Genomic DNA, 14,576 nt, shown 5'->3' on the forward strand with positions numbered 1-14,576 from the left:
ATCCGGGGCTCCATATGCAACAGTCCCGCGGACAATATTAACCAGTGGCGGGGGAACTTGGTTCCTGAGGGATTGTTTCGTTCAAAAAATAGAAAGTACCTAAAAAAAAAGAAAAAAAAAAGATCAGTGGATGTTTTCTTTAAATATCAAATTGATCCTAAGGCATGTGATGTGTTCCAATCATAGGATCATTTCATCAACAATTCTTATACATATTTCTTATCCCAATAGAGCAATAGACTTACTTATCAACATATGTACATGCATTAAACATGAAATTCACACACCCATCCATAGCTTGAACCAGAACCAGAAGCCTTATCGGTATCTCCCCTGGAAAAGAGAAGAAAACTGAATTATAAGTATTTAGGTGGTCAAACCATATCAATAGAAAGGAAACTTCCCCAAAAAATATTGGGCGATTCAAAACTTTTGAGAGATCATAATTGTGCCACAAGGATCATATTATCCACAATCCGTCACTGTTTATCTGTAATGATAATCATATTACTTCCACATAAACATCATTTTTCTGATGTTTATGATTCACGTTTATGATTACGTCCCCGCTGACCCAGGCTAGAGAAAGGCTAACGCTAATCTGGTTTATAGTTTAGGAAGTAAAAAATAAATAAAAGGTACCTACCTCCTGTCTACGCCGTTTGAAGTTCCTATCTTGCCCTGGTTGTGTACCTACTTCGTTTTCATTTTCACGTAGGCCGAAAGCCTACTATTTTCATAAAGTCTAACTTTCATCTGAAAAACGCATAACCTGCTTCGGTGGTGTAGTGATCAAAACGCTCGCCTGGTAAACAGGAGGGCGTGGGTTCAATCCCAGCCGAGGTATGGAATTTTATTCTCAAAATAATTTGAGAATTTGACCACAATAATAGTAGTAGCCTACTGCTGGAGTAAAGGGACTTTTCAGTCCTATGCTATAAATTGAGAATTTGACCACAATAATAGTAGTAGCCTACTGCTGGAGTAAAGGGACTTTTCAGTCCTATGCGAGCACTATAAATAAGCACTATTATTACTATTATTAAAACAAAATAGATATCAAAATGAAAAATATTAAATTAGAATAGCGTGGGAGAAACTGGCGTCAATATTACTGTGCACTGCACCGCAACTTGTTTGGGTGGAAGAGCTCACATTTTGAGAATCCTGTCATAAGTAGTTTTAGGTCTTCTACGATATTTCTGGGTACTCTCAGTCTAAAAACACCACAAACCATGATGTGCCAATCTATTTATCTAATCACAGAGGTTGCCAAATCGTCACCAAATTGAGATTACGAGGTCAAATCAGACTCTAGATCTAGATAGTCCTCAGTGTAAGTACGGGGATTCTACATGAGTCTCCGTAGACGAATTACTTACCCATTTCCTACCCGAATTACCAACTCTCGCGCCATTTTATTTCGTAGGCTCCAGGCCTCCGAGAGTCCCCTTCCACTGCTAATCCCTACTAACGAGGCTCCAGGACTCCCATCAGTGTTAGGATGTAGGAACATCATGTAGTTAGGATGTAGAAACATCATCACAACGAGGAAATGACACGGCAATTGGATTCTAATGAACGGAAATTAAACTCAGGACTCACCTCATGTTCTGCCCTACTTCTGGTCCTTCCACCCTACCTTAAATCCGTGCGCCCTACCGTTCTGGCCCTACCTTTAGTCCTCCTACCCTTCCTCTCGTCCTACATCGTTATACCTCTGGTCCTAACGCCCCGCCCTACCTTTAGTCCTCCTACCCTACCTCCCTTACGTCCTGGCCCTACCTTTAGTCCTTCTACCCTACCTCAAATCCTAACGCCCTACTTCCCTAGCCCTACCTTTAGTCCTCCTACCATTCCTCTGCAGCTCAGGTCCTACCTCTGGACTTTCTACCCTACATCTGTTCCGACCTTTAGTCCTCCTTACCCCTCCTCTGGTCCTACCTCTCGTCTTTCTACCCTACATCTGTTCCCTGATCGCACTAGCTCTGACTCGTTTAGCATAATTATGTGTCCCTCCCACGCCCCTTTTCTTTGTCTCTTCTGAGTCTTTGGCTCTTTCATACGTTCGTCTCTTATCTTCCCTCCCCAAATTCTCCTATTTCTTCTTTTTTCCTTATCACATTGTATCTCCGTATTCCTTTCAAGTCCTCTGCCCACTGGGTAGAATCCTACACCATCTACCCACTACATTTTCTGGCACGCCCTACCGTCCTGGCCCTACATTTAGTCCTCCTACCCTTCCTCTCGTCCTACATCGTTATACCTCTGATCCTAACGCCCCGCTCTACCTGTAGTCCTCCTACCCTACCTCCCTTACGTCCTGGCCCTACTTTTAGTCCTTCTACCCTACCTCAAATCCTAACGCCCTACTTCCCTAGCCCTACCTTTAGTCCTCCTACCCTTCCTCTGCAGCTCAGGTCCTACCTCTGGACTTCCTTCCTACTTCTGGTCTTCCTACCCTACATCTGTTCCCTAATCGCACCTGCTCTGACCCGTTTAGCATAATTATGTTCCCTCCTACGCCCCCTTTTCTTTGTCCCTTTGATCTCTTTCATCCGTTCGTCTCCTATCTTCCTCTCCAAATTCTCCTATTTCTTCTTCTTTCCTTATCACATTGTATCTCCGTATTCCTTTCAAGTCCTCTGCCCACTGGGTAGAATCCTACACCATCTACCCACTACATTTTCTGGTCAATAAACAGATTGTAATGGAAAGATTTTTTATAATCTTCTTCTATGATATTTTTAGAATCTTCCAAGAGATTTTTACAATCTTCGAAGAGATTTTCAGAAACTTTTAGGAAATCTAAACAATAGAAAGCTTTTAGAATTTTTAGATTATCCACAATAATCCACATATTATGGAGACCATAACCACAAAGAAGAATCTTCCACAAGTAATTGGAGGATTTTACAATCTTCGATCATCTTCCTTTCCTTGTCCCTCTTTCCTCTCATTCTTACTCTCTTCCTCCCTTTTATATTTCTCTCCTCCTCCTCTTTATTTTTTTTCCGCCCTCAATCTTCACCCCAATTCCTAAATCTTTTTCTCCACTTCACTTTACCTTCTTTTTTTTGTCTTCCTCTTCTTATTCTTCTCCTTCTTCTTATTCTTCTTCTCTTCTCCTCTTCCTCCTTCTTCTTCTTCTCCTCTCTCTCTTTCTCCCCCTCTCTCCGTTCATTTTTCCTATTAGAGTTTCCCTCCTTTCATCCTGTTTTCCTGCTCTCCTTTTTTCCCCCGAAAATTATCCAAACAAAAGATTCACAAGAGGGTATTCTAGTATATTGTTTACGGATAAAAATGGGTGATTGTTTTTTTTTTTTTTTTTTTTTTTTTTTTTTATTTTGACAAACATTACCTGTCAACATGAGATTATGGACCCCAAGTATTTCTAGTAAACGTTACAGCCCAAGGCCGTTCATTCTGAACGAATTTTTCTTCATCCGAAGTTACAATTTTTCCGAATTTTTTTTCGTTGACAATGTGAACACACTGATTCATTTTTATACGCCGCATTTGTATAAAAATAGGCTTGAAATGAAAACTCAACATTGCCATCCTATTTTAAGAAACGCTTTTTCTACAGTGCTACCTATGTAACTAATATTTTCCCATTGTAACTCCTTCATTTACATAAAAATAACAAGTAGCTTTCGTGAAGATATCTAAAGCTTCATTAAAACCCTTTTCAAACCCAAGCACTGAGGTAGTAAGTAGGTTTTCATGTTATTACTGGCGTGAGTGTCTACGTGCTGATGACAAGTGCATTTTGATTAGCACAAATATAATGCAGCTTTGCGTACTGCATTATACAATAGGTGAAGGAGGGTACTCAATTAATTTTCATGGCATTATTAAGTGAAGATCAGTTAGTCATTTGAGATCGAAGCACTTCTATGCTGGGTTAGTAGATACGTAGAAGTAGTAGTACCCATTGTCTTTGGCAGAGGATGGACCATATGAATCGGTTCGTAATACGAAGTATTGAAAAAATCCAACAGTTTGGTTACTACTTTAGTGAGTGAAAGACCCATAAAACAGATAAACCTAAATTATGAAGCAAACAATTCTAAATTTGGTCTTCAGAGCCAATGCTGTGTCCAACAATCAATCCACCATGATAGTTTGAGAAAGTGTGATGAAAGAAAGAAGTAGGACAGGACTCAGGATAGGAGAAAGACTCCGTTCCGAGAACAAACTTTGGTATCCGGGTAATAAGCGTCAAAATTTCAAATCTGTAGGTCAATGTATATCACAATAGGTTTGCTCGTTGACTGTCTCGAGTTCAATGCCTGAATAAGTCAAATTTTTGAGACCTTATTTTGGTTTGAAATTTTGTATGTTGCCAGTGCTTGACAAAGCGAGAAATTTAATAAAGAACAGAACTGACGCCTTACAAGAGCTGCTGGATTTCATAGAAGTAAACACCGAGGCCCATAACATTCTAGGAGTTACTTGAAATATAGAGGTAACAGAAAAGACCTGCAAATTACAAGAGGCAATCTGCCTGTGCCTAATAGAAAAAATTATACGTACGTTCGTAGTCTCGTCTGCATCATGTGACTGTAAGATAAAATTATTCTTCACAACAGCTTTCGTTAAGCAGAGAACAAGTTATAATTAGATAATTCTAAGACAGCAAGGCTGGCACTGGTAAGGCTGACACATTAGGCTGTAATGCTATCATTTATATGTAAATTACAAGTCAACTTTCAGACTTGCAACAATCTAGTTTTAAATTAGCATGACTTGAAACTTCTTGCTGTTTGTTTTTCTTCCGTATAGCTGACGACAGGGTGTTATTGTCATCATAATGCAGCTTGGGAAAATGGAGAGACTATTGGTTCTAGAAGGGGCCTTTGCATTTACCATAGTCCCTCTGATATACCTCATTAGACTTCAGGTGTTGATCTGCAGGAAAATTCAAATAATTCGATGAGTCCTGGGAAATTCGCCATGTTGCCTGCATTCATTCTTTACAAAGATCAATTCTACTTTCCTCTATTAATCATAATGGTGAAAACCGAAACGTCCACTTTTCAAAATTCCAAAGGACAGTTTGGTCGCCTACTGCAAGGGCTAGGGGTTAGCTGACGACAGGGTGTTATTGTCATCATAATGCAGCTTGGGAAAATGGAGAGACTATTGGTTCTAGAAGGGGACTTTGCATTTACCATAGTCCCTCTGATATACCTCATTAGACTTCAGGTGTTGATTTGCAGGAAAATTCAAATAATCCGATGAGTCCTGGGAAATTCGCCATGTTGCCTGCATTCATTCCTTACAAAGATCAACTTCTTCTGTAGCTGACGACAGGGTGTCATTGTCATCATAATGCAGCTTGGGAAAATGGAGAGACTATTGGTTCTAGAAGGGGCCTTTGCATTTACCATAGTCCCTCTGATATACCTCATTAGACTTCAGGTGTTGATCTGCAGGAAAATTCAAATAATCCGATGAGTCCTGGGAAATTCGCCATGTTGCCTGCATTCATTCCTTACAAAGATCAACTCTACTTTAGTCTATTAATCATAATGGTGAAAACCGAAACGTCCACTTTTCAAAATTCCAAAGGACAGTTTGGTCGCGTACTGCAAGGGCTAGGGGTCTTGTATGTCGCATTGAACAAAGTCCAAAACTTGCAAATTGAAAGCTCAGAAGGGACAAAGGTGTCAGACTCTATTAATCATAATGGTGAAAACCGAAACGTCCACTTTTCAAAATTCCAAAGGACAGTTTGGTCGCCTACTGCAAGGGCTAGGGGTCTTGTATGTCGCATTGAACAAAGTCCAAAACTTGCAAATTGAAAGCTCAGAAGGGACAAAGGTGTCAGAGAAACATGCTACAACTTTCGGGTTAACCACAAAATCACAAGAGTTTTGTTTTTGAGAGACAAACTTCGTCACACACATGTGCTGTGTTGTTTGTAATGCTTTGATATTATTCAAAGTCCCCGTACACTCATTAGACAATCCTGTCCCTTTTATCCCCCTCCCCTCTCTTCTATCTATCTTCTACACCACTACCCTATTTCATTCATTCTACCTCAGTACCTTTGTACTGTACAAAGGTACAAATTGTACATAGTTTCAAAAGTGTAGTTCCTCATCATACCCACAATCATTACACATACTCATAGATATGACAGCACAATGCTTCAAATAGAATTTTTACATACCTATCCGTGGCACAAGCTCTGCTTATACGGATGGGTATACCATTTATAAAAAAAATGTATGTTCTGAGTTTTTTATCGATCAAAAATAAATGGAAACTTGTTAATAATATACTTTTTGCATCACATTCTCTCCTTTTGCAATGTAACAACAAAACATCCTGGCTCAGTCTTATGTTGGATTTCACCAATATTTATTCAGTCATTAGAACTCTCTCTTTCTTTCTCTCTCTCTCCTCTCTCTCTGTTTTTCTCTCTCTCCTTCTTTCTTTCTTTCTCGCTCTATTCGTTTTTCGATTCTCTTTTCTGTCCCTCTCCCTGTCTCTCTAACCATCTTTCCCTCCCTCTCCGTCTTCGAGTATTCCTCTCTTCCTAGCTCAATATTTGTCTCTTGTTGTTTTGTGGTACCTATAATAGGGCCCGAGTCTCGTGTTGACTTTGTTATAGGTACCTTTGGACATTTTTCCGGTTTTTGTGTTATGAAATCCAAATTAGATTATTTGAGTGATCAAATCTTCTTTTTTGGCACAAAATAATGTATAATTGTACATACTACACAATGCTATGTCTTCTCTATTTTTCATTGGTGGCTTTCCTCAACAGAAACTTCATCATTTGGTCACTCTGTACCTCAATTTTAATCCTTCTGAGAAAGACATTCTCCATCAAACCAATTTTTGTACCCACAGTCTCTCACCACCATGGTTTAACTGTAATGTAATCGTACATAATATAGCTCCCTCGTAGTGAATGATTGAGGAAACAAAAACACTGCAAAATAAATAAACCAATGTTCACCCTTCCCCATGACACACCCCTTCCTCCCTTATTCATAACAAAACGCTGCATTCTATAAGAAAAAGAAACGGCGAGGTTGAAAAGAAGGAGAAGTAGAGGAGATAAAGAAGTGGAGAGAAAAAATGAGAGAGGTATTGAATGATTAAACATTATTGGGGCCAAGAAGAAATGTTATTTCCACCTTTAGATTAATATTTACACTGAATGCAAAAAGTTCTGGAGTATTGCAGCAAAGTTGGAGTCTAAAGTGGGTTCGAATCCCACCATCGACAAAAATTCGTACTCGTTTTTCGATTGCAAATATTTAAACGGGTTACCTTCTGGTGTTCTCGTGTTGACCCAGCACCTAAATGGGAAGTATCCTGTCTCTTCTCGCCCATCTGATGAGAGGCGTACTACGGGACGGGCATGCTACGACACAGACCACGTGCGTCTAATGTAGCAGTTGTTTCATTGCTACGAAATAAAAACGGCGGTGAAACACTCATCTTTTTTTTATAATAAAAAAGATGTCATGAGACAAAAAAGTATCCATCCATTGATGGATAGCAATTGAACAGTATCAGAATGTAGGTACTTAATACCCGAGACCATTTTAGCTCTAACATTTTCGCCAAATGAACGTCTAGTCTTCCCGACTAGTCCCGAGCAAAGCGTACAGCTTGAATTGTAAAGTTCGCCAGCATTTTATGCCACTATTAGGATTGAACAGGAATGACGCATATGTAATTTGGAATATGAGCTGTACTAATATGCCTCACAATGTCAGTAGCCTCTGTTCCGGTCCCCAGCCTAGAGGTCTGGTGGGGTCCAGAGGGGACAAGGGAAGGGGATTTTTATTCTCGAAAATTTTATTTATACTATGTGGCAAAAATTAAATAAATAAAAATGCAACAAAAATGAATAATTCAATAAAAATTTCGAATTTTCAATAACTTTATTTAATATTTCAAATAAACCTCTCAGTTGAGTTTAGTCACGATAGAGGAAAAATTATTTTTCTGCTTTTTTAATTAAAATCGCGTGAAGTTATGCTGGAGGTATTAAAAAAAACACCAGGGAGTATTACCATACAAATTACCAAACTATGTAAGTAGGTATGTCTAAGTATCAAACAGTATTGTAGTTATTCTTCTGAGAACCGTCCCCTATATTAGGCCCTGGTTTATTTTTCACTCGTCCATTTTCATTTATTTTCTCCATTTCTTTTCTTTTTCGATATATTTATTTTTCTCCTATCTTTCTCTAAAGATTTTCCATTCAACTTTGCACATAACCACTATTTAATATTTTCTGTCAATAATACTAGTTGGTAATTACTCACAATGGAATATTTAACTCAGGGTTCTTCAGAGTTTCACTAGATTTTAAGTTTCTCCTGAGAACCTGCGCTATTTTGACTGAAATTGTTTTACCTCTTCTTTTACAATTCTCATGTCGAAAGTCGAAAGACCTTGAGGACTTTTCCGTAAATGCAGTTCTCTGGCATCTCCACTAATAATAAATTTTGTGAAGTATAGCTAGATTTTTGAGAAGGTATCTGAGTGGGTTAAACACTCCATGCTCATTAGAAACTTATGTACCTACCTATACATACGAGTACACCAGTGAAAGATAAGGTTAAAAGTTATATTTCAATCACTTTTGACCTTTTTTAAAAACAACATACGTAGGAAACTATCTGCCCACATAGAAATGAAGAATAATTTAGTTATTTTGACTGAAATTGTTTTACCTCTTCTTTTACAATTCTCATGTCGAAAGTCGAAAGACATTGAGAACTTTTCCGTGAATGCAGTTCTCTGGCATCTCCACTAATAATAAATTTTGTGAATTATAGCTAGACTTTTGAGAAGGTATCTGAGTGGGTTAAACACTCTATGCTCATTAGAAACTTATGTACCTATACATACGAGTACACCAGTGAAAGATAAGGTTAAAATTTATGTTTCAATCACTTTTGACCTTTTTTAAAAAACAACATAGGTACGTAGAAAACTATCTGCCCACATAGAAATGAAGAATTCATCGTTGACCTAACAAAACCCAACTGTGGGAAAGAGGGAGCAATGAGGAAGTCTCATTTTAAAAATTCAATTTGCGTCCTCATATAAATGCAGTTCTCTGGCATCTTCACTAATAATAAATTTTGTGAATAAATTATAGCTAGATTTTTGAGAAGGTATCTCTGAGTGGGTTAAACACTCCATGCTCATTAGAAACTTATGTACCTATACATACGAGTACACCAGTGAAAGATAAGGTTAAAAGTTATATTTCAATCACTTTTGACCTTTTTTAAAAAACAACATACGTAGGAAACTATCTGCCCACATAGAAATGAAGAATAATTCATCGTTGACCTAACAAAACCCAACTGTGGGAAAGAGGGAGCAATGAGGAAGTCTCATTTTAAAAATTCAATTTGCGTCCTCATTTCCTAATGGACAAAAGGAGCAAGGAACACAATACTAATAATCGTCCTACTTATCTCTCTGGCTTCTCTTATTCCATTTCCTTCCCTTTCTATGTCATCCTTCGTTTCATTCTTGTCCTTCTTCTCCGTCGTTGTCTTCTTGTTCTTCTTCGTCTTATTTTCCTACATATTGTACTCGTGTACATTTTCTTTTCCTAAGTCTACATCTTCGTTTCCTCCTCTCTTTTCCATTTTTCAGCCCGTCCTTCCTTTAATATTACGATAGTAATAACAAAAGGTATAGTGGACGGGCTATTGTATTCGCTTCGGTGTCTGTCTGTCAGTCTGTCTGTCCCCATAGAATATGAGGTGTTGGAATTGTCACTAGTGACTTCTTTCTTTTCCTTTCCTGTGTTTAAGTATGTAGGTTCCTTAGAAAAAAGGATGAGGTAAAAGCTCTAACCCGTAATAGGATAATGTCAACATCCGAAACAGATAAGTATTCAAACGACGAAAATGTGGACCTAACGGAATTCATAGGTGCCAGAAAATACTCAAGTGACAATCCACTTCTGAGAGCCGTTTTCTTGTCAAATGGCAGCCAAAGTGTACCAACTTTGTCAATCCAAAATCTCTGGATCTAAACTATCTTACTAGCCGAGTGGTTAACCTGACTCTCAAACTGGAGGACATTTAATAATACTCCTAATAAAAATAAATAAACAACCTATGTATTTTGTATCTCCTTACAAAGGAAATGGCTAAAGGTTATTTTTTAATAAAAAAAAAGGAAAAATTTCGTTGTTAGTCAAGTGAAACTATACATGGGATTTTGTGTATAATGCTAGATTTTTATACACGACGTATAAATATCCATTGAAGCAGTATAATGTGAGATGGGATAATCATATATTCCATGTACTCATCAGGGCCGGATATAACCTGACTAGATCCTTGGGGCTAACTCCAAGACCGGAATTACAGGATGACACCCCCCTGATATCGGCCCTGTTTACAGTGTTTACTCTTGAACTATAGGTACAGGCAGATATAACAGACAGAGCGCTCCCCATTACACAACATCCACATAATAATTCTGGTGAAACTGAAATTCTTGGCAAATATAATTGCAAGAGAACCGTGTGTAAAATGGGAGGTTGGTATTGGTCATATTTTCATATCATTAGCAATTGTACGGGGTGCCTTGAATGTGCAAAAAAAGGCCTTTCTATACAAGGCCTTTATAAAAAAGGCCTCTTTCTAAATGGAAGTGGTTACTTGAAAAACTCCTATAGGTTCAAAAGGCTATTGCAAATGAAAATTCAACCACCTTCTGACAACAACCTTTTCAGATTTGTAGGCCCAATCAACACTAAATTGTGTCTTTGTAATGCCAGGAATATTTTATGTAGGTATATCTATTTTATCTAAACACCCTGTACATTCATACTCATGAAAACACTTTTTGTCTTTTCGGAGGACATTTTAGTGCAAATTTTGTCCAGAGAACCATAACGCCAAAAAAAAAAAAAAAACTGTTTTTGGGGGGATTTTTTTCACATTTTCAAATGAGCTCTGATCTCGAAATTTGTCGCGACGACCTATAATCTCAAAGCGAGAAAGTTTTAGGTAACACTTCAGTCGTTATTTTAAGACCGGTTTTAGCGTCACCTGTGTTAAGCTACGCCGAGCAAGGCAAATAAATGGATGGGTAACTTAAACATTATATTGGGAATAAACGGAGAACGGGCTGTAGTATTGGTTTTAAATCATTACATGAAAGTAAAATCGAAAAATCAAATCAAGAAGAATAATAAACTGAATATTAAACAAATTAGGTAGGTATACATAGGTACTGATTTTCTCTAATCACGATCGAATAAACTAGGGGATAAAAAATTCCCGGAGGGACGGGTCCAGCTTGTTTTTCCCTAACTCTACATCTTCGTTTCCTCCTCTCTTTTCCATTTTTTTTCTCCTCCTTCTTCACCTCCTTCTCGTCCTCTTTTTCCTCCTCCTTCTTTTACTTCTCCTCTTCCGTTTTATTATTCTTCTCCTCCTATTCCTTCTTCTTCTTCTTCTTCTTCTTCTTCTTCTTCTCCTCGTCCTAAAGGTGCTTCATATTGTGTCCTTTAGTTCGGGATAAAAATGTCTGCTTTCACATTACCAGGTGTGTTCAGGGACATTGTTATAGTATTTTCAGAACTCATGATTATTTCCATGCTCCATATATTCATGAAAAAAATATATATGCTTTAATACAAGGAACTCATTTTAGTATTTCACTGAGACATATTTATATTATTCTCATCATAAATCCGCTTTCCTCTCTTTCTTGGTTTCCGGTTGAAACTCAAAGGGACATAAGTCATTTTTTCTAGAAAACTGTTGATGGAGCGGTAAGCTTAAGCATCATTATCCGATGAGGGCAACTTGTCCATTCCTTCTTCTCTACTTTTAAATCTGGCACAAAATATATTAGGAGACAAGCAAATAGAGGAAGTGGATGAGTTCGTATATCTAGGCTTAGGTGTAGGGGCAAACAGCCCTTAAGAAGGGGTTAAACTTCTACGGATATGCGATATAGGAAGTTTGATTAGCAAGAATGATGAGTAGAAATATGGCACAAAAATCTCCAAAATCAGGCATCCTTTGCCAGTCCTGCGCCCTGCTAACCTAGGGACTTGCTAGATATACAGGGAGCACCCAGAATTCTTGCACACACCCTGTAGTCCCAACATGTTCACTTCGTTGTTTAATCCCTCAAGATTATGAGTTCCTGGGTTTTTCCCCTCAACTTCTGTTTTTCTGTATTGTTATAAAAATATGAAACATTTTCCTCTCTAGAAGAGAGAGAGAGAGAGAGAGATGGTTTTGGTCGCAGTTACAGGGTGACCCTGGTGACATTGTCCACTCATCCGCTTATCGCCTTGTAGTCCGGAGTTAGCAGAAATTGTTCCTGTTCCATACATATTAAAGATTGATGGAGCGGTAAGCTTAAGCATCATTATCCGATGAGGGCAACTTGTCCATTCCTTCTTCTCTACTTTTAAATCTGGCACAAAATATATTAGGGGACAAGCAAATAGAGGAAGTGGATGAGTTCGTATATCTAGGAAGTCTGGTTCCGAGGCTTAGGTGTAGGGGCAAACAGCCCTTAAGAATGGGTTAAACTTCTACGGATCTGCGATCTAGGAAGTTTGATTAGCAAGAATGATGAGTAGAAATTAGAAATATGGCACAAGAATCTCCAAAATCAGGCATCCTTTGCCAGTCCTGCGCCCTGCTAACCTAGGGACTTGCTAGATATACAGGGAGCACCCAGAATTCTTGCACACACCCTGTAGTTCCAACATGTTCACTTCGTTGTTTAATCCCTCAAGATTATGAGTTCCTGGGTTTTTTCCCCTCAACTTCTGTTTTTCTGTATTGTTATAAAAATATGAAACATTTTCCTCTCTAGAAGAGAGAGAGAGAGAGAGAGATGGCCCCCCTCAACTTCTGTTTTTCTGTATTGTTATAAAAATATGAAACATTTTCCTCTCTAGAAGAGAGAGAGAGAGAGAGAGATGGAGGCTGGTAGGAGAAAGAGTAAGAGAACTATGTTTTTGCACGGTTCTTCTCCCTTGAGACACTCCCTCTCTCCCTCTCTCACCTTTCCTCCCTCTCTCTCTCTGTTACCTACCCACTTCCCTCTTCTGATCTTTCTCTTTTTCGATGTCCACTTCTAAACACTCTAAACAATGTCTTGGTTATCGGTATCAGATAGGACAACCCAGGTTCCTTGAAAACAATAATTCTTTCTCAAAGTTCCTAAAATGTCTAAAAACAGCTTTAAAACACGTACGGTAGTCAGTTTTTAAAAAATTAGAATAATTCTAAATTTTATTGTTAGATAGGTATTAAATCCTAAATCATTATGAATTCATCTCAGTCGAGTATGCATAGATTACTGACGAGCAACTCTAATAGGTGCAGATTTCAATATAAGTTTTGGGCAGCTTTCACAACAACTGTACCTATAGTTTTCCTTTTCATGGCTGTTTCCATAGGTAGTTTTCCTATTTCCATTTGTGAAAGCTCCTTGAGAACTTTTCAAACACTCTCTCAACTCATGTCATATTTCTAAACAACGTCTTGGTTATCGGTATCAGATAGGACAACCCAGGTTCCTTGAAAACAATAATTCTTTCTCAAAGTTCCTAAAATGTCCAAAAACAGCTTTAAAACACGTACGGTAGTCAGTTTTAAAAAATTAGAATAATTCTAAATTTTATTGTTAGATATTAAATCCTAAATCATTATGAATTCATCTCAGTCGAGTATGCATAGATTACTGACGAGCAACTCTAATAGGTGCAGTCAATATAAGTTTTGGGCAGCTTTCACAACAACTGTACCTATAGTTTTCCTTTTCATGGCTGTTTCCATAGGTAGTTTTCCTATTTCCATTTGTGAAAGCTCCTTGAGAACTTTTCAAACAGGTATAGTTTTTATGGCTGTTTCCATAGGTAGTTTTCCTATTTCCATTTGTGAAAGCTCCTTGAGAACTTTTCAAACACTCTCTCAACTCATGTCATATTCAGATAGAGGGAAGTAACATACCTACATAAGGGATGGAGAGAGAGAGGAAGGAAAGGAAAGGAGGAAAAGAGATTGAGAGAGAGGGTAAGAGGATTAACCCATGCCTCCGGGTAAGAAGTCACATACCTTTCCTGAATCAAGAAAAGGTCCAAGCTTTAAGTCTGCTTTATACCCTTACTGACTCGAAGGGATGAAATTCCCTGGAGTCAGCGTTATTTGAGATCTGCATATTAATTCAAAATCCAAAGGTCCTTCTCGTCTGAGACAAAACTTTGAATTCAGATTGTAATTTCCAAAACGGCTTATGTTGTATTATGAGTTTGTGCTGTTTAACATTCAAATCAGTGTGAAAGCTCCTTGAGAACTTTTCAAACACTCTATCAACTCATGTCATATTCAGATAGAGGGAAGTAACATACCTACATAAGGGATGGAGAGAGAGAGAGAGGAAGGAAAGGAGGAAAAGAGATTGAGAGAGAGGGTAAGAGGATTAACCCATGCCTCCGGGTAAGAAGTCACATACCTTTCCTGAATCAAGAAAAGGTCCAAGCTTTAAGTCTGCTTTATACCCTTACTGACTCGAAGGGATGAAATTCCCTG

General features: G+C 38.2%; 1 protein-coding gene across 1 annotated transcript; it reads left to right on the plus strand.

The window, feature by feature from the left end:
- Nucleotides 1-1,555: 1,555 nt before the first annotated feature.
- Nucleotides 1,556-2,508, plus strand: LOC113470452 (proline-rich extensin-like protein EPR1). The gene is made up of 2 exons (XM_026828878.1): nucleotides 1,556-1,903; nucleotides 2,149-2,508. The coding sequence occupies exons 1-2, from the start codon at nucleotides 1,556-1,558 to the stop codon at nucleotides 2,506-2,508; spliced, it is 708 nt and encodes a 235-aa protein (XP_026684679.1).
- Nucleotides 2,509-14,576: the final 12,068 nt, after the last annotated feature.

Source organism: Diaphorina citri, unplaced genomic scaffold (assembly GCF_000475195.1).
Source record: "Diaphorina citri unplaced genomic scaffold, Diaci psyllid genome assembly version 1.1 scaffold1586, whole genome shotgun sequence".
Taxonomy (NCBI): Eukaryota; Metazoa; Arthropoda; class Insecta; order Hemiptera; family Psyllidae; genus Diaphorina; species Diaphorina citri.